This window comes from Aulonocara stuartgranti, assembly GCF_965226115.1.
Source record: "Aulonocara stuartgranti genome assembly, chromosome: 11".
Lineage (NCBI taxonomy): Eukaryota > Metazoa > Chordata > Actinopteri > Cichliformes > Cichlidae > Aulonocara > Aulonocara stuartgranti.
Window position 1 is genome coordinate 18971863 of NC_138947.1, and position 26664 is coordinate 18998526.

The following is a 26664-nucleotide window of genomic DNA, read 5'->3' on the forward strand; positions in this document are numbered from 1 at the left end:
TCACTGTTTTTGTTTGTTTGTTTGTTTGTTTTTCCAATTTTAATCAATTTATTTACAGCAAACAATCAGTGAGTTCTGTAATGCAACAGAGTTACTGTGGTCATTTACAGCTTTGTAGGCTCATTAACACACATCCTCAATCACCCGCTGAAAGAAACCAGATATAAAACACATTAAAAAACGAACACCAAGCACAAAGACCTTGGGGACCAGAGCACATTAGGCTTTCTTCCACACTTAAAAACCTATTTCTCCAAGTGCATACAAAAACCAAAACTGTGAAACGGGCGAAGAAAACTGACAGTATTGTTTTTGTTCAGATAAGTGCTTATAGTAATGTGTCATTTGAGATTTAAAATCCAGTCCAGATGCTGTGAAACCTGAAATTACATTAGAAAACTTCCAATCAGATGTTCTTCTGTTTAACAAGATTTTTTCTGGAAATCCACAAATTAAACGACTGGTAGAGGAGGGTTTAAATGAATAAAACAGCCAAAGCACCGTTGTCACAGCTCACCTGTGTCTACCCAGTGCAGACATGTCTAAAGTTACTAAATAAATAAAAAATAATAAAAATAAAGCAGCTGGTGTAAAGTTTCTCAATGTAAAAGGAGCGCATTTATAGGCTGGACCGCTGTGTCCTGTAATGATTTTTAGATTTGCAGATCTGAGATTCGTTTGTTGCTTCTGTTACCACTAATGTTTCGTAGTTGGAGGAAGCTATATCCTGAGCTCTAAAACTCCCTTTTAACAGGAAGAAACCTCCAGCAGAACCAGTCTCAGGGAGGGGCGGCCATCTGCCGCGACCAGTTGGAGTGAGGGGAGCTTTATTCTTCTGCCATCCCTTCTCTAGTATCCAGAGCCCATCAAGAGCGTGCCCCATAGAAACCAGAGAGGGAGAAGACCCAAAAATGGTCTGCAGCACCCAGTAGTGGATCTACTGCACCCAGGCTGCTTGGTATTGGAGAGAAAGTCAGCATGCTCATTGAGCCACACATGCTCGACTGCAGCCATAAGGGGAAGCACCCTAAAGACGAAGACAATGGTGAGCCAGATTTTTCCTATGGAAGTGGAATGGATATGCACCAGCTCTAAAATCCCCATGAGGAAGTTCCAGCCTCTCATCTTCACTGCCACGATGACTGATAGTAAGTCAATAACAGAGAGACAGTAACTAAATAAAAGCAAAGAAAATCTGCTGAATTAGTTCAAACAGCAACATTTGCAGCAGTATTTTAGACTAATGGTGCACAGTATAAATTTTTTTTTGGGTAGTTAACAGTGGTATTGTCAAGATGTAATATATCTCAGCTTAACAAAATGAAATGTTAACAAGGCGAAAACGTCACGTTTGCAGAAAGCTGCATTTCCAAAGATGATTTCAAGCATATGATGATTTGCTGAAGAGGGTTACGACCTGTCCAGAGATCACATCTGCCATATATTTGAAATCATCTTTGCTGTCCATTTTCTCCAAATGTGACATTTTATCCTTGGAAATGTTGACGTTTGGACTAATTCAGCAGATTTTCTTTGCTTTTACTTGGTTAATGTCTCTCTGTTATTGAATTACTATCAGTCATCGTGGCAGAGTGAAGCTGAGAGGCTGGAACTTCCTCTGGGGGGTTTTAGAGCTGGTGCATATTCATTCCACTTCCATAGGAAAATCTGTCTCACCATCCTCTTCGTCTTTCGGATGCTCGATGTCAGTAGGTGGATCGAGGATGCTGTGGGTTTTTGTTTTTTTAAATGAGTCTTTAATTTCTTTAAACATAAGAGTGCTGGCACAGATTCATATAGAGTGCCAAATGTAAGCAGAGTATCAAAAATATTGCACAAAACCAACCTGAGCCCTCTGCCCCAGCATCGTCGCATGACTGAGGGATAAATCAGACTGCTTTCCTCTAACTAAGAAACATCAGTGGTAACATGAGCAGCAGGCGAACCTGAGACCGGCAACTCTAAACTTCAGCAGTTTTCTGAATTGCACATCGATGTTGTCAGTGTGCTAATTTCCCAGATGTGCTTATTTCTACACATTACATTTAACCGCAACAATCAGGTGAGATTTAGCAATATTAGTCCCTGATCTGTCTTAATGCAACTTCTCCACATGTAGCAGAGCTTTAAAAAACACTAAAGTAATGCAATATTTATACTTTTAATTTTATTTGGGCTTATTTTTTTCAAACTTTTTCCCCCCGTTTCTGCATTTATTTCTATCAAAACTGCAACAAAAACATATTAGCATCACACATATTAGTGCATTAGGTAAGAATGGGCATGCCTGCATTGGGCCAAAACATACTTTGCTGACTTTGGCCTGAAATAAAATAGGTTTCCCACTGGAGGTGGTACTGACAAAATGTTTACATCTAGTGTAGCTCATGTCTGTGTTTTGTGATGTTTCTGACTGGATTTTTCACTCTGTGCTTAGCTTTAATTATCAAATGAAGATTAAGCTTTTTTTTTTAATTTATTATTATTTTTATTAAACCTGTTTTTTACTTACTGTCTGTACAGATGCAGATTAGTTGCCATATAAGCAGCTGTTTCCTGGAGCTGCCTGTATATTTGTTTCTATCCTGTTTTTTAGACATTACTGAGTAGTGTGGCACAGTGCGTCCTCTGCTGGTCATATTTGTAACTGTTCTTGGTGGGGTTGCTGCTGTATGAGACTGATCTCGTTTAATTTATTGAGGAGAAACTTCAGTACATCTCCAATATGTCAAAGGGAGAACTTTTCAGAAATGATTCTCTAAAAACCATAATTTTGATCACGCATCTGCACATAAATGGGAGATTAATTCCAACACTTTATTACCCAGAAACGTTTAAATCAGATCACTTATTAGTAGATAACCTACTGGCTGTATCTATATCTGACCCAGGCTATGGTGCTATTAAGGAGGGATGGTGACTCTACCCCACAACAACAACATCTGGAACACAGAGAGCAGAATATGTAAATGCATACCACCAGCGGACCTGATCAAAACCAGGTTTAACCAAGTGGAACACAAAATAAATCTTCAGAAGTTCCATATTTAATGTGAAAAAAATATTTACAAATGTGACTTGTTTATGAAAACACAGTGTAGAAGGTCTGTTTGGTCTTTTTGTCATAGTTTACACACAATCTTAGATAATTTACAGTTTCAATAACAAAAAATATTTTTTGTTTAAAAAAAAAGTACATTTCTAAAATAACATGCTTGATAGTAAAGCGGCTTCATAGCTAAAGAAAACGCATTAAGGACACTCACCCTGTTCTTCCAGTCATTACATCAGTGTAAACATATAGTTATGGCTGTCACGTATAAAAACTCTTAAAATGTGATGTCAGATGTTAATATGATGTTTTCTTCTAGTGCATAGTGTTTTTAAGCAGTGTAAGAAACTTTTCTATGAACAGTGGATCAATGGCAGTCCTCGATGATCCAAATAAAAAGAACACAGTGGAAAATACAGAAAGTCAAAACAAAGCACACAAGGAAAAAGTAAACCACATATGTTAATTAAGTCATACATAACTGCCCCATCATGTTCAAAATGAATGCTTCCCTAAAAAGTAACTGTTCTCTACAACAAATCAGTAAAAATCTGCTTCCTGAGTGACACAAGAATTTTAGAGTTTAAAACAGGACCTGAGTGCAGCTTCATGCTCCTACGGGGCTGGAGAAAGGAAGATGTTGAAGAACACAGCAAAGAGAACAAAGATTGTGTAGCCCACTATACAAATCCAGAAACGTGGGTCTTTGAGTAGCTTCTCATTGTAAGCACTGAAGAAGACGTAGCCGACGGTCATCCCTGCCACAATTCCTCCAAAGTGAGCAACAAAGGACACCTAAGAGAAAAGACGACATTTAGTCTTTCACTCTATTTACAATGTAGTCACGCTACTGCCCCCCACCCCCACTGGAAAGCGACTCAGAAAACTTGCAAGACCAGTTTAATAACCAAATAAAAAGGTTGTGTTCTGGTTGTGTGGAAAGCTTTGGCATGTTTTGCACAGAGGAGCGCGTATCGGCATGAATAATCAAGTTTCAGCAAGAGCTACTGAGCTCGTCTGTAGCCACAAGGAAGTAATGCTATCACAAAACAAGCTTGCTGCTGGGGGAGGTTAGCTGACTTAGCTGGATCTGTCTTGAGGCATCTTCTGTGTCAGAGGAGATTAACAAAAGGCCCTGTTTGTTTATGGCTTTTGCACAGCAGCAGCAAAATCATACCTGTAAACCATCTTCATATTTGACAAATCTTCTGTAGAAGGCAAACCCGAAATCTAAACCAACTGGGAAAAAGCAAACAGTTTTAAATCAAATGTTTCTGAAGGTAATTTCCTCAGGTACAAAAACACAAACAGGCCAAAACACAGCTAGGAGAACCTACCAAAGACCACAATGAAGAGGATACGAAACACTCCAAGGAGAGGAATCATCTCTCTGAAATTCTGTAGATTGAAGCAAACACCAGATCAATACTTAGATTTAAACTTAACACAGTAATTTACATCTGCCATATATTTGTAAGTAAAAGGGGCATTGGATGATCAGAAATGTAAATGTACAGCTATTTTGTTTTTCTCTATTTTTGGTCATAAAAAATTTAATTACTAATATCAAATAAAAATTCACCTAATGAGGTCAGCACATGTACAAATAATCCTTATGAGCCAAAAGCATTCCCAGAGCTCTAAATGCTCCGTTTCATCATGACCACTTTGTATGATGTAAAATGAAAGCTGATAACTTGAATGTGGTCATTTCAGGCAGACAGCAGTGGCTGTCAGTAGCTAGCACAAACACTCTGTTTGCAGAGGTCAGCCAGTGATAAGAAAGCTGCCTTAAAAGGACTGAACCTAAAATGGCTTGTTTCAAAGAGGGGATGAACTAAGGGACTGTCCTAAGGCCCAATGTAGGGCTAAAAAGAATTTACACTGTTCACTATGTAAAGTTACTACCACTGCATCCAACAACAAAATCATGGAAAAGGAAAAGAACAGAATAGTTCCCCTTTAATTAAACAAGCTGTGCGAACTATTGCTATGAACACATCACTCACTTCCTCTCGTTGATTTCCAAAGTCATCCTATAGACTACCATCCAATGTTGCCCAGTTAGATTTAGAGATGGACCGATCCGATATTATGTATCGGTATCGGTCCGATACTGATCTAAATTACTGGATCGGATATCGGAGAAAAATAAAAAATGTAATCCGATCCATTAAATATCACGAAAGCACCTCACAAAACTTGCAACACGCCATAACTCGCCTCAGAACGTTAGCACGTCGGAGCAGTATGCATCACGTGATAGAGCGGCTGTGGCATGCGGGACCTGTAGGTGGTCTGGATAGCATGTGGAGCTTCGCTAGCAACCTGGCATTTCATCTCTGACAAAGTTATCCCCGAGAGAAGTAAAGCAAGTGTGTAAGTCCATCTCTGAATGTTTGTAAAGCATTCCTGCGTTAAGCTTAACAAACTATATATGGAGCGACTGCCTCTTCTTGCTGCTACTTCAATCATGAAACTGCTTAACGATCAGCTGATCGGCTTTTCTGTCGCGAGTCCGTTTCTCTTGTTTGTTTTTGGCCCACTTTGCACCAGAAAGAGGAAACCAGCGGCTGAACAACAGCAGCACGTTTAAGCTTGATCAGCTGTTGTTAGAATTTATTTAATATTACTTTCTACTCCAGGATCTTTTTCTACAGCTGACGGCTGGTAACTGTGCAGGGGCGGATCTAGCAAAGTTTAGCCAGGGGGACCGATAGGGCATTAACTGGGAAAAGGGGGCACAAAGACATACTTTTCTTTCTTATTCTCATTTAAAATGTCGAGCTTTTAATAAATAATTATCTGACACCCAAAGTTTTAATTTGATGTAAAATGAATAGAAGTCCATTACTGTATATAGTGACTATTAAGTCTAATATATATACCCTAGTAAGCTATAGTACATTTTCCTTTGGGAAGGTACCATCTGTGCAGTCTGCAATTTTGTTGAAGAAAGATGTTGAATCTATTTAATTATTCTTGAAAAATAATTGATTTCTGTGCATTTTTTTTTCACACTGCATCAAATTAAGGTTGATTACGTCGATTAAGCATCATGAGGTGGAGCGTGAGGGGTGGTTCCCTATTTTTTATTTATTTATTTTTGTTGTTGCTGGGAGTTGGAACCCTATTAGTTAGGTTGCTTAATATTTACGCTAAGTACTCTTTAAAATACCAGAATAGGGAGGATGGTGTAGGTTTGAGTTTATTAGATTGATCAGTATTGCTGAACTATGAAATATTTTTTTTGCATACAGGTATAACAGAATAGCTTTAGTGTAGTTGTTGTTTTAAACTTGAGTATGAACTTATACAAAATGCAGCAAGATATAAAAAAAAAACCAGTTTTGTTGATTAAAAAACACTATATCGGATTCATATCGGTATCGGCAGATATCCAAATTTATGATATCGGTATCGGACATAAAAAAGTGGTATCGTGCCATCTCTAGTTAGATTCTCCCCCTGACACTACTTCCTCTTTTTCAGATTGCACCTTCTGCTTAAGATACAGTCCACCTGTGTGCACCTTCCTCCACTCATATGTTGTTGTTTTTTTGCAGTAGGTATTCACCACAACCATTTCCATCCTTTTTGCAAAATCCACCACGATCTGTTTTTCTGCATTTCTGTCCTTGATACCACATCTATGAACACTTCAGCTCTTTTCCCTTCAGCTATGTATCTAATCAAGCCTGATCCAATCACCAATATCTACCGCTCTGACTTAAATCTCTTCACCCAACTTATTCCCAAATTCTTCTTTCTCTTCTGACACCCAACCTGTGGGGCATATGCACTGACAAAATTCAACATTACTACTTCAATTTCTAGTCTTTACCTACAAGACTAACCTGTAGATCATGTCTCTTTACTACCTACACCATATTGCATTGTCACATGAAAAGAAAATACAGATTTCCTGATGAACTGCTGATGAACTTACCACCACAGCGTTCATGAAGTAACCACCGAGTAGGGCATAAACACCCCCAGAAGCCCCCACCAAGGCACTGAGAGGGTCAAAAATGGAACTGGCCAGAGACCCTAAGGGAGAAACATGCACAGCTTTAACACTCAAACACAAACAGGAACAGGAAAATTAACTTCAGAAAGGCTGAGTCTCAGGAAGGGAGGCTTGCTGACATCTGGTAGTTAGAGTCCCAGAGGACTGGGGTCATGGACAGAGCCGTCTCTGCCATACTGCCTAGGAAAGTAGACATCGTGATGCTTTGGCTTGGCCCTGCCATTGCAACGACTATTCCACACAAGTTTGTGAAGTGGAGAATATCCCTGATTGGACATCATATATCAAGATTAAGGACCTATACCTGGATTAAGAGTCACATCTGGGCAGATAACATCAGACTTGTACGATTATAACTGGACGATAGTCCCAGATTAGCCTCAGGGACATAGCAGCAATCCAATTTAAAGCCAGACCAAACCATCATGGCACTTTGTGTGTCCTCTATCCTCTTTCAGTATTCCACCAGCAGGTGGTTCTCTGTTTTGAGGCTGTTAAGTGAAAGAAAAAAGGTAATTCTCACCTGCAAGAACACCAGAAAGATAAACCATCCCCACTTCAAATCCTTTGTGCACCAGCTCCAGTGCGATTCCTACCACCAGTTGCATCAACAGGTTGCCCAAAATGTGCTGCACACTAGAAAATACAAAGTAGGCAATAAGTTCTTGGCCATTGAGATGCAGGACAGCATGATGGACAAAATAGCATGAACACAGACAGTTCTTTTTTAGATCGCTCATTCTGAAGTGTTAAGCCTGTTTAAACTGGTTTTATTAGTAAATCAGTTCCACAAATGTTACTTTAAGAGACTAAACTTGGTTTGTTTGTTTCTGCACATTGTTCCAGAAGGATACTAAAGCAGTTTGCAGGCCAGATTCAAAGCAATATACAGTGCGTTTATTCATGGGGGGGAAAAAGCCAGGGCAACAACACACCTCAGGTAAGTATTTTTAATATTTTTGGACAATAAGAGTGTCCGTGGCAATAAGCTCTATATGATTTTGTCTACACACAGCATACACTTCATTGTTGCTTTTGGTCTTTTCAGAGGTTTTTGTTACAGAATATCACCCGCCTTAAACCTTAGGGTTTGTTTTTTTCAGTCAGACTTGGTTAGACTGTTGTTCCTCTTTGCTAATAGCTTTCCTGTGGAGTCATGATGTTTGGTTTTCCGGTCTTTCTGCAGCTTATGCACTAATGACTTCTTTCTTGCTGCATCCAGTACATTTGCAGTGGTTTTACAGCCATGCCAGACAATTACTACCAAGATTCCATGCAACTCTTTAACATGACCTGAAGCTCAACTTGAGTTTGCATGCTATCCATGTGCCTGCACTGGTTTCCTCTTTGGGGGGGGGGGGGGGCTCAAAATGAAATTGGTTGTAGGTGTGGGAGGTGTGACTGTCTGCCTCTCTCTGTGCTATCCTTGTAATAAACCTTTGATCTGTCCAGGGTGTGCCCCCATTCTCGACCCATGGCAGCTGGGATAATATTAGTTATCCATCTTCATGAAAAATTACTCACCTCTGTGGTGAGTAATTTTGAAGGGCTACTGCTGCAGCTAAAAGCTCAACGTTAAAAAACACAAGACAGGATGCTTTAGGCAAAACCTGCAATCTCAAAAGTGACCGCTGGGTTTAATTACCACCCGTGAGTGAGTTTTATCCACATTTTTTAAAAATGTTTTTCTGGGGGGTTTTGCACTGATTAGAGCCTCACTCGTGTAATTAACATATTTAAAAGCTCTACCCATGCTTACCCGGCGTGGACAAACATGTAGGAGATAAAGCGCCATGCCTCGTTCCGGCATTCAGGCTTGTAGGTTAAAGGGCTGTTCCAGATGCCTTCATCCAGGGTCACCCACTGTTTCTGTGGCTTCCACACAGCATAGTAGATAAATACAGCCAGCTGATGAATGAAATAGGGTGGATACAAAACATTAGACATGAAGTATGAGAGTCTAAAACACTGTAGAAAAGATATCAGGGTCAAGCTAAATCTAAAATAGCTGTGAAAAAACAAAACAAAAGGATGAGGGAATTAGACATACAGATGTTGAGGTTTGCTTTACTGAGACATGTTTCCCACTAACTTGACCTCAAAACTCCTCCCAGTCTGATGATACAAAGAGTCTACATGGTTATATCTCTATGAGTATAAAGCAACAACACGCTGAGAAAGTATCCATGGGCATTCAAATGCAGCAACACTGAACATCTGTGAGCCACAAAGAGAGCTGTTCATTCCTAAGTTTGAACAAGGCAACATGCAAACAGAGGCAACAGGCTTCACACCAGCTCTCACATTACAATATAACCAAGTAGAAAACTGACTTGGTTATCTCACAAGCCCTGATGTGCTCACAGAAACTGAAGCATAAACAGACAATCTATACTGCACAGCAAGCCACATACAACTAAGCCTTTAAAAATACTCCAAAGGACACTAAAAAAGTGAAGAGATCCAGTTAAGTGACTTCAAGGAGCAAAGGTGAATCCTAACAAACACCACTCAGCTACAGCTGCCAATCAAAGTACCAACACGCCTAACTCCAGTATCCAGATAGGCGAGTTATACTGAAATTCACCACCTCTAGTGTTGTTGTGACGGGGGACAGTATCTGCACAGACCAGGCTGTAAACATGAAAGTTGGGCATTTTAACATGGGAGCTTTGTTACATGTGGCCAAGTAGAGGAAGTCTTCCTCTTGGCACTTTGTGGCTCTTTAATTTTCAGCCCCGGAAATTGAGGCTGGTATGTAAACAAGCTCGGTGGCGTTAGCTCCCAGGTTAGCACTCCACCCTCTTGTCTAAATATGATCACTTCCCGCTCCAAAAAACCAAAATGGCAGAAGCCATAAAGTTCTGGCAACAAGGCCAGAAAGAGGAGCTCACATTGGCACTATGAGAGCTTACAGTGATGTGTGTTTAACATAGAGGCGATTTTAAATACACTCCCTGTAACCTTGACTTAATAATGTACATCATAAATAACTCTTTGAGGTCAGAGTAAATCAACTGATGAGCTACCAAATTCCACTGGATGTTTTTTATTTAACTGAATCTGAATGAAAGACACACTGGCTTTCTGTGGAAAAGCTTCTTCCAGCAGTGAAGCTCAGTGTAACCTGAAGCTACCGCTGTTTTCAATGATAACAATGACTTGATGAATCTGGACATTCAGAGGAGGCAGTGCAGATGTTGAAAGACATGGAAAGAAAGAAATGCCCAACAAAGCTTCTCAGTTTAAGGCTTCATCTTTGTGAAAACACACATTTTCAAAGATATACAAACAGTCAAATAAGACACAAATAATTTCTCATTAATATCTGCTATCCTATCCAATTCAATCCAACTTTATTTATAAAGTACTTTTAAAAAGCCAGCACAGGACCAAAGAACTGTACAGTAAATAAGTTAAGAACAAAAGAACAACAAAACAGTACTATTAACAGTTACCCTGAATGTATTTAATACTAATGTAAACCAAAATCACTGTCCTAGTGCCTGTACAGTATCAGTGTGTGCATATGCAGAACTACCTCTGCAATACTGATGAGGATGATGAAGATGGGGGGTGGAAAGCAGTTGGCACGTTCCAGGTACTTTTCGCGCAAGTGTTCTGGGAGCATCCATTTGGAGACAAGACGGTGGAACTTCTCAAAACATCCCATCTCCAAGACACCATCCGGTTGCTCCTCTTCATCCCCCGGCTGCCTCTCATCCGTTTCCACAGGAAACGGCTCCTGCTGCTCCAGGTCATCGTCCGCCATCACTGCTCCGGCCCTGAGTTAAAAGTGAATTCTAAGTTAGTGTAAAAGAAATTTGAGTACTACTGGAAGCGGGAGCTGCTTTTTAAGCTTTTAAAATGTGGATGGAAATTAATTTAATAAATAGTATGTGGTCATTTCACATTTATTTATGTCTTGACAGCCACGTTCTGTTAGATTCTCTTTTGCTTTCATAACTACCTGAATTCTTTGTCACACAGAGCTCGAAACACCTGCCTCTGCGAGTTTAGCCCATATTGCCAAGAAAAGATCCCTCACACCATTAATCCACCAGCAGGCTGAATCGTTGACACAAGGCCAGATGGATCCATGCTTTCATTTTGCATTTTAATTTTTGTTTACACCCAGTAGCCGATCCTATTTTCCTCTGACACCAACAATTATTATAATTCTCTTCTCTTTCCCCCCCTCAGACTTCTTTAGATTTCATTTAGTTTTAAAGGTCTAGTTTCTTGTTTCAGTTTCGCTCCGATTATTGAGGAATATTTAGGTTTATTTTTTCTCCTTATATCCGGAAGTTTTTCGGGAGACGACACTTAACAGGTTTGGAAAAAGGAACCAAAACAAACACATCGTTTTGTGAAGGCAGCTGACTCTCAGTCATGTCCCAGAACAAGTAAACATCCAATATTCAATAAAGCCTCCTCCGGGTTGTGCGCAAGAAAATTGACTAAAGAAATGTTTTACTTAGATCAGTTATGTTTCAGCTGATTATTTCAGCCTTGTTTACAAGAGCTGGCCTGAAGCTGGGTGTCGTCTTTAATCGTGCATTTCAACTACATGAAATACACTGAAGGTTACTGTAAGCATTAAACTAACTTTTAAGACTATAGGCTGAGATTCTAATTTATTATTATTAATAATGTTATTTTATGGCACTTCCTTCCGTGTTGCCTACATTTTGACCTACAACTGATCTCACAGCACAGTAACAGTGCAGGGTTACCGGGTGCTGTAGCATTTCCTGTTTTCTGGGCGAAGTCTGATTTTTAGGGCTCGGTGACTGTCGGCATTAAGAGGCTTTGGATTACATTCGCGCTCGTATCGTCTTGGATAGCTGCGTAAAATAAATACATAAAATAAATTGATCATCACGAACTTTGTCTAACTCACCTTAACCTTCAACAGGAAGAGAGAAGATGGCTCCAGGCGGTGCCAAAGAGACAAATACCGACTTCTCCAAACTAAATCAAACGACTCCAAGTCCTGAATGAAAGAGCTGATCGGTGAGAACTGGAGTTAAACAGTAACCTACAGCAATGTTTTGTGGGGTTTTTCTCCCCCTGTTTATCTTAGTCCGGCCATGCTTTCGGGCGACCCGCAGAGCTGCCTTCTTCAGACTGACCCTCCCTAAGAGACTGAAAGAAAACGCTTAAGCCCTTGTTGATAATTATAGGCCTTTCATTGCTTTTTTCCTGCAGGAAGCTTCCTTCTTCCTACGCGACATAAACAAACCCCGATGCTCCCCTTCTTCTTCCCAGGTACAGCACAGCTGTGTTTTTTTCCCCCACAAATCCCAAGTTTCCAAACCGCGCACAAACAGCCTACCTGTTCCCCTCGTACCACACCTGTGGTCAGTGACGTCACAGACACGGTAGTGCTTCGTCCCAAGGAGCCGTGGCCTAATCCCGACCAACACTATACAACCACCCCAGCGTCCAACCACACATAGAAAAGAAAATACTCTTGAGTAGAAGCGTGGCTCATTCAAACTGATCAGTGTCAATAAACTTCACTCAGGTCAGAGACCCGCTTTAATATTGAGGTTGTAGTTCTCCCAATCTACCACAGGGGGGTGCTACAGCACGCAAATAAGGCTAATAGACGGGATTATTTTTAGAATCAACGATTACAGTAGATAAGACACCAGTTGTGAACAAGTCTTAATGGCCATACAGTTTCCATTTGAACAAGTCATCAGCTCCGAGATTTCAACATAAATAGGTTTTATTATTATTATGCATGGATGAACTCATGTTAGAGGTCTTTTGCTAAATTCATCAATTATACTCCATTAATCACAGCTCATCTGTATTTTTCTGTACAAAATGTCAGAAAATTCAAAAGCAAAAGCAATAAAATTCAAATTTAGTCGTTTATCTACATTTAATTATAACCCTTGTTTTGTTTTTGGAAGACAAGCCAAACCGTAGATTAAAAAACAAAAACAAAAAAACCCCAGCAGTATTCTTCAGGATGATAATTTCCAATAACCTGTTTTAGGTTAAAATGATGTTCAACATAATTTTACTCAAAGTTCAGTCATTTAGGTGTGCAAAGAAATACATTTGAGATGATACAAAAAAAAAAAAAATAGCATATTTTATGGTCAACATGTCACAAAAGAGCAACTATTACTGACCTTATGATGAGATGTTGTGGCTTAATGTGCACATTAATATAAATATGGAGCTTTAAAGAAACACCCAGACAACATGTTTTAGTCACAGAACTTTTATTTTTTTCAAAAGGGAGAAAAATCCACATTTTGGGTAAGTTTTGTGAGGAGGGAGGTTGGGAAAGGGGGGACAGTAAAGTGGGACAAGGTGAGAAGCAGGAGCCAGTAGATACAGCTGCTGGAAGGTTATACAGAACGGTCACAAGCCAATAAGCTTTTTCTACAGCGCTGGCAAGAGATTCAACAAACATCTGCTTTAGTGAGGAAGTCCAGAAAAGCATATTTAAAAAAAAAAATAAAAGAGAAGGGGAAAGAAAAAAAAACAACAACAAACAAAACAAACAAAAGATAGCGGGCTTCATACAGATTTTCTCTCAGACTTTTCTAAGTTTGGCCAGCAGCAATAATTTTGAAGTAAGAAACCAACTTCTGGATTAAAAAGTGGATAAATCATGGCACCCAAACAGTTTGAGAAGGGACGAGGGGGCGGTGTTAGGGAAATAAAATGTAAATCAACTGGAAGGACGCAGTAGAAGAGCAGCCATCTTATTAGAGGAAGCCGGGATCACACGGATGTGAGCTCAGGACACATCTGAAATACAAAATAGTTGTTATTTTAAGAGAGGCAGTCCTTTTTAACTGAGAACAGACTTAAAAACAAAGTAAATAAAGATAACAGTACTCACAACTAGCAGGTCGAGCTCCGTATCTTCGCATTATCTGGTCTTGTGTGAATTTTACAAAAGATTCATATTGTTCTGAAAAGAGAAGAGGATGGAGGTGAGGGTGTGTGCCACATTCTGCAAACATCAAATGGGTGGAGGAACGAGTCTTCATTTTCATTAAGCTAAGTACCTGAAAACTGATTCACAATCACATTTCCAGGTCTTTTAATAAAAACTGTCCATAATAAAGCATCAGTAGAACTACTAAACCTCACCGACACCGTTTTAATCAGTGTACCTCTGCTACAATCGGCTCCCTGTAGTTATGTGGAGGAGGAAAAGTCAACTTTAGAGCAGCGCAGATAACCATTACTTTGAGTTATACTCAATGGAAGGACAAAAATATCAGTAAAGTACAAACGGTTTGGCTCAGACCACAAATAGCTGCTAACAACGACATTGCCACTTTCCTAGAACTGACAGCAAGCCAGTACAAACGTAGCAACCAAGAACCCAGAGTGACGTTAAAGCAGAGTGTTTGCTGACCCCTGCAACACTGTTCTGTGTGGCTTTCGGCCTCGATAGAGCAAAGACCCTGTGTGTTCTCATTAGCACAGGCATTTGTGTTAGTGTGAGGGGCTGCACACTATGTGATAATGCACCTGGGGCCATGTCACAGAGCAATGCAAAAGTAAAGACAAGCTTAACAAGTTTTCGTTTACAGGAAGAAAAGAAGTAACGTACTTTTGTGTGCAACAGTCAACACTGCTTTTAATAAACATAATGTGTGATATGTAGCAGATCGTCTCACTTCCTGTATACAACAAGCCCAAGCTGGAATTTGGAAGTTTATAAACCCTCCAAACACTCAGGCCTGAGTCAAAACAGAGAGCGCACTTTTTTTTTTTTATTAAATTAACCGTTTTAAAGCAGACATACTCAAATGAATGCAGATTTGCTTTTGTTGCCAAAAGACATTTTATATCCTCTTTATGTCTTTGTTCCCTCCAGCTGTTATAAAATATTCATCTTGGGATTTAATAGCACATTTAAACTCCCAGGAAGCTACACACTGTAAACGCTTAGTCGTGAAAATCTGAGAAATACTAAAGACGAATGCTTGTCACACTGACTGTACATCATCCCCGGAATATAAAGGGCACTGTTCATATTAGAGTTGTTTCAATTTTATTATTAAGGAGGATTTTTTTACCTGCAAGTTTTGTATTAAGGATCTGTTCGTACTCCTCCCGGATCTTCTCCTCGTGGTCTTTGAGCAGGCGCTCACACAGGTAGCTCACCTGCCTCAGCGTAAACGAAGGCTGGTCCTTCCTTGAGGCACCTGAGGAAAAAAGCAAAACAAATCAGATCAGCTATAAATAAGGCAGAATCACATCTATGGTGCAATACCCAGTCATGGGCAGAAACATCCTCTCTAAGCTAATAGCTGCTCAGCTGGCTGCAGAATTACAGCTCTGTGTCCTCTCTCACCTCAGAAAGACCAGGAGGGTCATGCAACACTAATGCTGCCTCTTTCTGAGTCTCCCCAGCGTCTCTGCCAGGCTCAAACTGGAGCCGGCTTTAGCTCGGTGATTCATTACAAAGTGGTCTTTGAGGTCTGCTATGAGCCAGATAGACTAAAATGTTTGTAAGTCACAGTGGAGGATGGCAGAGTGGGGATGAAGGTTAAAACAGTGGCCTCGCAGACAGAAAGAGGCCAGGTTAGTAACAGTGCAGTCATTGTGATCTACGAGGTCGTCCTGCATAGAGTCACACAGCACACAGACCCAAAGCCCTGAGGCTTGGATTACACACAGACACTGGGATTTTTTTTTTTTTTTACTTCATGCACCAAACTGATAATGTAACCACTGCTGAATGGAACAACTTGAAACAATGCCTGTAATTCCATCACATCTGATGCATTGCATCACATAAAATAGCAGTGGGCCAATTTTTTTTTATGGAAGCCACATCAAGCTGCACAAAGCAGACGAGGAGGGGAAAAAGTCAACTCTTTTAGTGAATCTGATCTATGAGCTTCAGATTTAATTCTATTTTATTGTATTTGTATAGTGCAAAGTCACAAGGGTCTTTTTCCTCCTGACCATGTAATAACATGACAGGTCTCTTTAAATTATGTATTTAAATAATCTAATGTTAATCTAAAAAAGATTTTCCAACTGAAACACATACGTTACAGTCAACAGCACTTGGATAATATGCCCATGATGCATGTATTCTCTGTGTTCACCCAAACTTTTATCGTATCTAGTGGATAAGAGTGACTCACCAGCAGCAGGTTAGATTTGGGACAGAAGTAAAGTTATGTCAAAGGGTGATGATGATGGCGATCAACAATGATCAACGTGGCGCTGATAGAAACTGTCTAAACTGGCAAGCTATCTTATTTCACCAATGATAAAGTATATTATTGACAATGATATTAATTAGTCCATCTTCCCCTCTATAAAACATCCACATATAACAAACACTTGCAACACTGAGGTATCTTGGCATGCATGGCTACATGTAAAGAAGCTCATGCCCTGACTCCTGTATGCTTTCAAATTGGCGTGTTTCTATGCAACAACAGGAGCACGGAGCAAGTCACCCAGCCCCACGCAGAAGTCAACATCTCTCATCAACACTTCGAAACAGTTTATCTGCCTTTCTTGAAATTGTGCAGTGAGTGTGTTGTGCAGTTGTGTGTTTTATTTATTTATTTATTTATTTGTCTTTATGCTTACCAGAAAGGGGGAAAAAAAAGGAAAAAAATGCATGGTGCAGAAAACCAAGTTTATTACGTCTCCTACCTGGTGGGGAGCTGGGAGCATTGAGAGAGGAGCTGGGGCTGGGGGCATCACTGGAGCTACAGGCCTCAGTCTGGTTGAAGGCCCCTTCCAGTTGCCGCCGCCTCTGGATCCTGCTGTACTCCTGACGGAGGTTCTGGAAGATTTGCTCTGCGGGGGGCAAACAGGAAACAAGAAAAACAGGATTAAAAACTTACTCACACATGCTCCCAACACTGAGACATTTGATCGTAGAAATGATGGTCAGTGTAAATTATCTAGAAGTATTTGATGCAAACTTTAAATGTCCACATTTAAATAGCAGAATAAGCCAACTTTTGTTTTTCGCACATAGATTTGTTCCAGGAAAAAACCCTGCTTATTTTCATTAATCTGTTCTGTTGTTAAATTCAAGATCAACCACAAAGCAAAGTTAATATAATCCAGCAAAAAAACAAAGAAAAAACAAAAGAAAAAAACCCAGGAGAAAAAAACAAAAACAAACACTTTCCATGTGTTCTCTGTTAGCCAATATAGGCTAAAATATTGACAGAAGGAACAGATGTGCACTAGATTGACATTAATAACATGACTAACACAGCTGTAACACATACACAGCCAAACAAGGTCTTTTTTGGTTTTTAAATCTTATGACTATCATTTTCACTTCTCTTTCATACAGTTTCCATAATAGCAGTGTGTGAAGCCAAGTTACAACTAGTGCAAATGCTCAGACCTAAACAGCAACAGAAATCACTTCTTTACCAAGGTACCCAACCATTGTCCTTCTATAGTCTGTTTAGCAGTTTTTGTGAAAATGCAGTACAAAGTGATTAGTATTGTTGTACAAGCTGCATGAGTCATGCATTTTTAGCCTAAGAGAAACATAAGTACAGTAACAGGCCAGCTATATACTGTGCATCTATAAGTCAGTCTTATCAAAAAATATTACTTGGCACTAGGGCTGGGCTATATCATACCGTTCACGGTAATACCGGTGTAATTTTGGGCAACGATAGGAAAATGAAATATCGCGATAGAATATGGGTAAAAAGCGCATGCGCAGTGCCTTTGTTTACATACGCACATTGCGGCGACGCAGAATGAGAAGAGCGAAAGCGGATCATAAAATGAAACTTTTTTTATTTTATTTTTTTATTAGTAATATAAACATACAAACAAAATGCACCATATATTACAGATTCAGAGAACAGATATTTCTTACATATTAGCAACTTTCATACATAGTGAAAATAAAATATAAAGATGGGGTCACATAATTTAACAGGTTATTAACTCACTAAATCAAAATCTCCCATAAAGGAAACAAAAAAAGCAGCCTTTTTCTTTTTAACTAAAGTCAAAGATTTAACCAACAAGTTTAAGTCGTTTTTCCAGTAAGCTTCGTAAAATGAAACGGATGAACCAAAACTGGTTTGTAAAAATGCTGCAGCTTCACTGGTGTGGAACTGGTTTAGCTTTCGTCCGTCAGATACACAACAAAGCACTATTTTTGGTAGCGCATGCTAGCGGGCCGGTATTACCGTATTGTTTGGAAAATACGGCGCACTTAAAATCAATCCTTTGATTTTTCTGAAAGTCGACAGAGCCCCTTATAATCCCGTGTGCCTTATGTATGAACTCTGGTTGTGTTTACTGACCTGGAAACGATTTTATGTGCACGGCGCTCGAAAATCTGTCAAATGTTTCAGTACGACTTTGCTGAGCACCGCTTGATGGATTGTCGGAGCATTACGGCTATCGTAGGCGGAGTGATACGTACTGCGCTTAAACATAATATTACCGTATTGTGTGTGTATAACCTCTTTTTAAGTTTTGTGCATATTATACATGGTTATGCTGAGGATGTGTCGGCCAGTTTCCACTGAAATGCCTTTTGGTTAAACTGTCAGCGAGGAATTTGCACTGTTACATTTTTATATAACTTTAATGCACATAAAAAACAGCTGCTTGTTTAAGTGAAAATACATTGATGGGTTTTTTTTGCACTAATAAAGTTGTGGAGTTGTAAAGTATTTTGTCTGGTGTCAATTATATTGTCAGTTATATCATTATCGCAAATTTTTAAATGTATATCGTGATAAATATTTTTGGTCATATCGCCCTGCTCTACTTGGCACCAGTATATTAATGCAAGTAAGAAAAATGTGCTGCTTTTTAAGGTTTACCATCTGACACTTTCAGGTTGTTAGTTGGACAAAATAATCCCAAACACAATACCTCAAGTTCACCTTGACATGAAAGGTAAAAAAGTGTCACACTCTACTAATTCATGGATGTCCATCTCTTCCTTAAGTTGTGTCACAACAAGTAAATTTTGTTCCTGTACAGTATCTAAGAACTTATCGACTAGCACCTTTCCTCAGAATGAAGTCTATGTTAATCTGCTGTCCAGTGTTAAAAACAGCTAATATCATGGCCTGCATGCTCACATAACAAGTGGCGGGGTGGGGTGAGATCTACACAGGGGCCTGAAACTGAGCTGATAACAGAATATAGAGAGAGTAAAGTTTTCTGTAAGTCGAATAAGATAAAGTCTCGACACACTCTGCATCTCTATATGAGGAAAAGTGCCTTGTTTATTTTGGCTGGGGATAGAGTAAGAAGCCATTCTTTCACTTCAACCCACTCATCAATATGCTTGTTTAGACCTGAGGAGACCCAGAGGATTTACTGCGTTCTATACGGTTGTGCGGTGAACTGTTGTCCTCCGAGATGCATCCTCCTGTTGGATGTAGTCGCGCCTCTAAACCCTCTGAGCATAAACACCATCAGACCAATCTAGAAGGCACTTTTTTGTTTAGCGACTAATAAAACATCGTCACTGCAAACAGAACAATGTCATCTTACAGGCAACAGAGGCTCTGCAGCTTCGTATCAGCTGTATGAAGAGAAAAGGGATGTGGGACAATGTTTAAGCAGATCACTGTTTTGATGCCATTTAAAAACCACTGAAGTTGAAGAAGTTTGACAACAAACTGCAGAAACGGCAAAATGCTGAAGCTGTCCTGAAGACAAATCAAACATCAAGTTATATTAGTTGCTGAAAAATAAAGTGTGAAATGAACTAAACATTCAACAACCTGGCAGGGTTTTATGGAGGCCCAAAAGTAAAGGATGTGCTGAAAGGAAAAAACAGAATTAATAATTTTTATCATGGCAAACTTAATTCTTGGAAGCCAAAAGAATAGCTGAAATTATTTTTTTAGCCTTTACTATGAGTTCTACCAAGTGCCACTTGGTAGATCTACAGATCTCCACGAACCAGTTTACTAGGGGAAACCTTCCACTTGTAAAGGGAACTCAAACTGACATTTGATCAAACAAAGCCTGCATGAATATGTGTGAGAAGACAAGGCCAGACGCTTAAAGTCAAATGTGTTGAAGAGTTCAAATGGACTGGTTCTTATATAGCACTTTTCTAGTCTACTTCAGCACTCAAAGCTCTTTATACAACACAACTCATTCACCTATTCATACAGACAGTCATATGAGTGCTACTTTTTATATCCAAGTACTTTCTAACATTCACATTGACTGAACATATATGAAGACTGAACTTGGGGTTTAGTACCTTGCCCAAGGATACTCTGGCAAGCAGACTGAAACAGCCAGGGATTGAACCACCAACCTTCCAATTAGCCGATGATCCACTCAACCACAGTCACTCCAAAAACCTTAGCCATTTAATATCATCAATTAAGAGTATCAGTGAGAACACAATCCTCTGAGTGCATGCTTTGTATGCATACAGTATCCACTGATCACTGGTCTTTTCATCTAAATGACAAGTGAAACCCCTCTCCTGCTGTATGTCACTTAAAGCTTTGCCAACTGCCAGTGCCTCAACAGGGTTGCTTGGCAACAATGACCCTGCCACAACTAGACCAAGCAATCAATCACAGAGACTTCCGGAAGCCAGAGCAACACTGTAGAGAAGCTGAAGGGCTAAGCAGTGAATATGCAGAAGATCGGCTAGACATGGACATGGTGGAGAGAAAACAAAGCTGACTCACTTCATTTTACCCTCCACCCGTAAAGGGCGGTAGGGGAGGTAGGTTTCAAATATCTCGAATGTTGGGAAGTAGGTTGTGATGTAAGATTATACTCTCCACGTCCACGAGTTCACCAGCATCTGCTCAGGTCAGAACCACGTAAATATTATCGCACAGTAAGCACGAGGGTCTGTGCAGATGTCTGTATGCCTGTTTGTTTTTTGTGACTCCACTGACATCCATGTGCCCCAGGTGGTGGACTTCAAAGAAGTCTAACAAGAATGACTACTCGGTCATCAGGTCTCCAGGTAACCATGTCCATAAGAGAGTATTACCAAGGCTTTACTGGTAGGGAGGTTTCTGATGACTAATTAACTAGTCATTTAACATAGAGATCAGACTTTCTAACATCAGACTACTCAACTAATATAAAACAACACCCAAAGCATTCAAAACACTAATTAGTAAAGTTAAAAAACAAAAGCAGTATTTTGTATGTATTTTTTGAAGCTATCCAAAACCTTTATTTTTCTTGTTAATCATGTTTTAAAAGTTGCTGCACTTTGTGTCACATATAATGTAGAAAACACAATGTGAGATTGGTTGGCAGAGTTTAGCTAAGTAGAAACTAGTTACATGCAATACACTCTCATTGCTTCTATCTCACTCATCATGCCAATAGTTGGCTAGTGCTCTGCCAGTAAAAACAAATGCATTTCCTTGTGTTTGTAGCTCTGAAAACACTAGTATGGAGTTGGCCCCTTCTCCCTGCAATTCAGAAAACATAGGTGCTGTTCAAAATTTAGTAGCTCCAAGTCCAACATCAACAGCTTGGCTGCCTAGTGACGGCAGACACGCCAATTCACAGTATGCAAACAACAACAACCCCAACTACAGCGGGTACTCAGTGCAGTACTACAAATCAGGCTTTTGGATATTCCCAGAACTTTGATATTTTCTTTACTTCAGACTTTGTGAAAAGTCTTAACGACATATAACTACAGCATGTTAAAATGAAAACAATACACTACCAAGATAATGTGGTTTTTTTTATTGTCTATACAATGCATAAAAATAACCTATAATACATTAAAACAAGTAAAGAAGAACAAAAAAAAAAAGGCAAAAATTCTCTATTTATTCTCTCTTAATATTTAATATTTGCTCTTATAGTCTGCACTACAAGTTGTTTTGATATAGTGACTCTGGTAAGTGAAAATGGTGTGGGGATCTGTTTAAAGCGCCTACATGTTTTGGTAGCAGTGTATCAATGTAATTGAATAAAATCACCATATTGGTACTTTTTCCTACCAATACTAGCCCTTTTATGTCTATGCATTTAGGTCAGTACAGACACTCTGATAAATAGGCTTCATTTAACACCAGTACAGAGTTTACTCCTGCACAGAAACACAATGGCGCCTTAACTACATTCAGACTGTGTTTTGGTGCATAGTCATACCCGAAGACCCATTCTGAGCCAGGAAAGACCCTGATATATTGTCTAATAGTATGCTAAATGTTCTTTTTTATGGTTATCACTTGAACTATGACCTGGGAAGCTTTCTGCCCAACCTATAAATTAACAGTGCCACACAGTTTATCCTTTTAAGTAACGCCTCTCAAGAAAACACTCCGCTCATTTGTCATCTTCGGGAATTTCACAGAAGTACAAGCCCAGACTGGCAGAGGAGAAGAGGTGTCCTATCTACAGTATGAAATGAAATTGCTTAAAGATCCACTGGCAACGTCCAATCCTGTTTTCTTGCCTTCTCGTCTGCACACGAGAGAACCTGACTAGCTGGAAAACATGTGCGGGTAGAGTTGGGTGGGAGGGATGACCGTTGACCTTTCGTTAAATACAAAGCTGCTTTCGCTTAGCACACCACATCAGAAAGGCAGCCTTGCAGAGCTGCTCCCATGGGAGGCCTCTTTCAGGGAAGATGAGCTTAGTATCAGGTATCTGGACTTTGTGTCTCTAAAGCAGGAAAATCTTCATTACTCCAAGCTCCTGAACTCTAATTCTTTTACAACACAGCCACGCTGTAATTACAAAACAAAATAAACAAATCAGCAGAAGAAGAAAAAGACTGTTTTTAACTGCCCCGTCTTCCCTCAAAACGAAAAACACTCCTTCCTGATTCTTTGGCTAGTTTCTGCTAATATTTACAGAGATCAAACACATTTCACAGCAAGCCAACCACCATAAACACCTGTATCTATGAGGAACAGGGCAGCTTCGCCTCATCTCTGACAAATATCATGCACTGCCCCCAGCCTCATCATACAATAATGTGTACAATGAAGCACATTTTTTCCTTACAGTCCAGACAACAGCAACAACAGAGACCCCTTTGTCAGAGATTGCGTCCTAACCAAACCTCAATGAGGTTTAGATCAACATTTTACATACAATTTCAGTATAAACTAATGTAACCCACACAAAGTACTGATGTAGGGCATTAAAAAAACAAACAACCCAAAAAACTGTTTTCTTTGCTCGAACTGACCATGAGGAAGTGTTACTGAAAGTAAATTCATGGTACCTCATTTATGTCCCTTTGCATGAGTCCCCCAAAGTGTTAACATTTTGTTGCGTTTTTATGAGAAACCGGGAGCATGAAAGCTAGCTGAAACTCCATCTTGAATCTTTTCAACAGAAGCTCAAATGTGTGCATTTAACCTTACTGCACAATGAGATTAGTTCTTATTTGATCATTTTTAAACTTGTCCTACCTTTCCACACAAGTCAATTGAATCCCAAGTTGCTGTGCACCATGAATTTATGTTCCATAGCACACGCAACAAGATGATCAGCCCATTCACACTTTGAATTTAGCAATTTGTGACAGATGACAGCAGTTCATTGAAGAAGAATTATAGAAAACACCTTGCATTATTGTTGCACTAATAAGCGCTGCTGCCTGCAAGCAGTAAAATGTTCAGTACATTTTTGCTATACATATAATCATCACAAATTATCACCCAGATGGTTTTCTATAGCTGTGTCCAAAACCAAGGACTGCATCCTCCTGAGGACGCATTTGTAGACCGATTAGGCTGTCCAAATTCGTAGACTCCTCCGAATGCAGCCGACAAATGCGTCGTCCTTTTCCCCGAATTTGAAGGATGGGTTGGGTGTGTCCTTCGTGGCCCACCATATCCCAGAAATCATAGCGCGGCCCAGCCAAACTCCAGTTTCCGGCAATGGCGGCCGCTACTAAGTTTTAAAATTACTCTTATTAATCTTTCTGGGTCACAAAATAAACTTAACATATTTTCAGTATTTCAGTATTATTTTCAGTATTATTATTTCAGTATATTACAGTATCTACCCAAGAGGAACTGATAGCAAATGGAGGAAAAGTACCCAAAGGCAGACACAAGTAGAAGTTCTATATTAAGCTTTAGCTCTTATCAGTCATACATATTAAGCCAATCAGGAAGCAAATGTAGGTATTTGCTCACTTGTTTCCAAAACTTTCTATTAGGTCAGACTGAGACATAATCCTGGGGTGTTTAAATTAAAACTGAAAGCTAAATTCCAAAGAGTTGTGTTCAAACAATACTAGACAAACGTGCAGCCCAGCAGGCATACTGTGCAAACTGGGAGTCGCGTTGGTTTAATGTTCTGATGAATACAACCCTGACTAATAGCATATTTCTTTTTTTGAATATCACTCGGTTTTAACATCATCCATGTTGCTGTTCCAAGGAGGAAAAGAAAATGAAAACAGACATGCACACCCACTCAGTAGTTAGGTCAAGTAACACAATCCCAGCAAGAAACAGCAATAATAGCTATAATGATCAAGTCAAATCGTGTTCCAGCTGCTTAATAACTCAAGTAAAAATAATAATTAAGCCTTTTTTTATTAAAACTACTTCATGGAGGAGACAACTGGGCCAACAACAGTGACCTGGTGAATTTGATTTTCTCAGTTCTGGTAATTTTACTTTTGTGTTTTATAGCTAAAACCTTTCTAGTGAGTTCCAAACTGTTCAATAAGGAGTAAAAGCCTTGAATTTCTACATATCAGGAGCAGTTTTTGGGGTTCAGTATTTGCCAAATGATAGGCAAAAAAGAACACTTTATCTGCCTCCTGAGTCACATTTGTGTTTAAATCCAAAAAATCTAGGGGTTTATAATTGTGTGGTTTTCTGCAAGTTAGAGAGCTAAATTAATCTTGCAATCTTTTTTTTTGGCAGAATTAACCGATTGATTAGGCCTCATGCTGCCATCCTGCCAAATATCACTGACTGGCACATACATTAAGGCTACTTGATGCAGTGGATATACACAAGCAATTAGTCTGGGCCTATTTGTGCACCCCACACACCCATCCAAGACTCACAGTGGATGGAGCTGCATTTTCAAATCAATGGGAGAGTGAAGTACAGGCATAAAGGAAATGAACAATGCCTTCCTCCATGCCTGAGGAGGAAAAGAAATGGTTGTGGTGCATAATGGTAACCCCCACCTCAATACAACACAATTGTGGCACTCTGGCATTGAAACTAAGGAACATTACCCAGGCACCTCCTAATTAATAGTCTGCAATGATGTGGCTGCTGCTGTGATGCCATTTGTCTGCAGGAGAGCCAACGAGCAGGGGTTAAAGAAGAAAGATCTGTTGAGTCCTTTCAGTCCAGTTTTAGTTAAACGAATTAAAGTTTAATGAAATATATTAAATAATTGAACGTGGTAACACGGCTGAAGATTGTCTGAGCAAAGCTTGTAAAAGGGCGTCATGTTTATTCAACTTCCCCTATCGCCATAGACTGTTTGAATTAGCCAAGCGAACAACTCTGGATCTAATTTTTTTTTTTCACGGACAAAACAAATTTAGCCAATGTAAGCCAGCTCAGCAAAGAATAGGACGAAAACGGAGAGCTGCAGTGACGCCACAAGCCCCATACTTACAGAGTCGCTTCTACTTTTCGGTGCCTATACTGATTCATTATGATTGGTAACGAGATCTGTTCTGGTAAATCAGCGACGACATTCCCTTTTCCTGACGTTAGCTGAGGTAAGCTAACATTTAGCCTCCAACCCCCATTCAAGTAGCTAGCTATCCATTCCACTCCACCCAAACCCCCTCCCCCATGACACCCACCCTGAAAGGGAGAAAAAGCCGTCAAATTTGGTCTAAATCCATACCTGGAGTGAGCCTGTGTTCGCCGCCAGTAGCCGGAGGAGACATCGAATGCGCCGGGCTGTCGACCGCGGGACGGAGGCTGCATCTTTGAGGGGACGGAGTGCTAGAAGTCCCCGGTAGTGGATTGCACCTTCTCCGCTTGGGAGACTGGGGACTGAGGAGGGCCTCAAACTCCATCGACCGCTTTAACGTAGCTCCACAAGCCATTATAGCTAAACAAAACGGAAAATAATAAGCAGGAAGAAAAACGACCCGCAAACGCTGGGCTTTAAACGCTCGTGTGTGTGTACGTTTAACGTTCCTCGATTTTCTTCTTCGCCTTTCTTCCGCTCCACAACAACGGATTTTCTTCTCTCAGTAGTAAAGCAACTGCCGACCCTGCCTGCTGAATTTTTAAAACGTCACAAAGCCAGAGCCTACCATTACCGGAAATAGGGGGGTCTTCAAATATTTACAACGAATCTTTCTGTGTTTTTTCGCAGATTTGAAATGTAATTCTTATCCAGAATTGCTTTTGTAATGTCTTGATTAATTCTAACTAGATTAATTTGTCGTTTTCACTTTTTTAATACGGCGCTTCTAGGCTGCGTTTTCCGGCTGTCTTACCCTGTTGTTGATGTTGATGCCGTTCCCTTGAACTTAAATTCAAGGTTCACGAGACGTCTCGCCGTAGAGTTCAGGTAAATTAGGTATTTTAAAAACGGACCCCAAATTTTTTACCGACATATGGAAAAATTTAGATTTAATATTTAGGTTAGGTTT

At 39.8% G+C, this 26664-nt stretch overlaps 2 protein-coding genes across 3 annotated transcripts; both read right to left on the reverse strand.

The window, feature by feature from the left end:
• Nucleotides 1-3029: 3029 nt before the first annotated feature.
• Nucleotides 3030-12619, reverse strand: rhbdl2 (rhomboid, veinlet-like 2). Of its 2 annotated transcripts, none has more exons than XM_082552106.1 (8): nucleotides 12421-12619; nucleotides 10624-10867; nucleotides 8842-8990; nucleotides 7606-7718; nucleotides 7002-7102; nucleotides 4390-4450; nucleotides 4230-4291; nucleotides 3030-3847 (listed from the first exon to the last, which is right to left on the reverse strand). In XM_082552106.1, the coding sequence occupies exons 2-8, from the start codon at nucleotides 10852-10854 to the stop codon at nucleotides 3668-3670; spliced, it is 897 nt and encodes a 298-aa protein (XP_082408232.1). In that variant the 5' UTR covers nucleotides 10855-10867; nucleotides 12421-12619; the 3' UTR covers nucleotides 3030-3667. The 2 variants fall into 2 exon arrangements, with proteins under 2 accessions (XP_082408232.1, XP_082408231.1); XM_082552105.1 differs by lacking the exon at nucleotides 12421-12619 and adding an exon at nucleotides 11986-12414.
• A 691-nt stretch (nucleotides 12620-13310) lies between these two features.
• akirin1 (akirin 1) lies at nucleotides 13311-26313 on the reverse strand. Its single transcript, XM_082552257.1, has 5 exons — nucleotides 25905-26313; nucleotides 16752-16898; nucleotides 15149-15277; nucleotides 13957-14028; nucleotides 13311-13862 (listed from the first exon to the last, which is right to left on the reverse strand). Exons 1-5 carry the CDS (start codon nucleotides 26107-26109, stop codon nucleotides 13852-13854), a joined length of 564 nt encoding a protein of 187 aa, XP_082408383.1. The 5' UTR covers nucleotides 26110-26313; the 3' UTR covers nucleotides 13311-13851.
• Between the last annotated feature and the right edge of the window lie 351 nt (nucleotides 26314-26664).

Coding starts and splice junctions, on each gene's coding strand:
- rhbdl2 (XM_082552106.1), bottom strand. CDS start 10,854: ATGGCGGACGATGACCTGGAGCAGCAGGAGCCGTTTCCTGTGGAAACG. Junction 8,991..10,623: donor TCCTCATCAGTATTGCAGAG/GTAGTTCTGCAT, acceptor TTCATTCATCAG/CTGGCTGTATTTATCTACTA. Junction 4,451..7,001: donor ACTTCATGAACGCTGTGGTG/GTAAGTTCATCA, acceptor TTCAATCTACAG/AATTTCAGAGAGATGATTCC.
- akirin1 (XM_082552257.1), bottom strand. CDS start 26,109: ATGGCTTGTGGAGCTACGTTAAAGCGGTCGATGGAGTTTGAGGCCCTC. Junction 16,899..25,904: donor CGAACACAGGCTCACTCCAG/GTATGGATTTAG, acceptor TGCCCCCCGCAG/AGCAAATCTTCCAGAACCTC. Junction 14,029..15,148: donor CCTTAATACAAAACTTGCAG/GTAAAAAAATCC, acceptor TTCTCTTTTCAG/AACAATATGAATCTTTTGTA.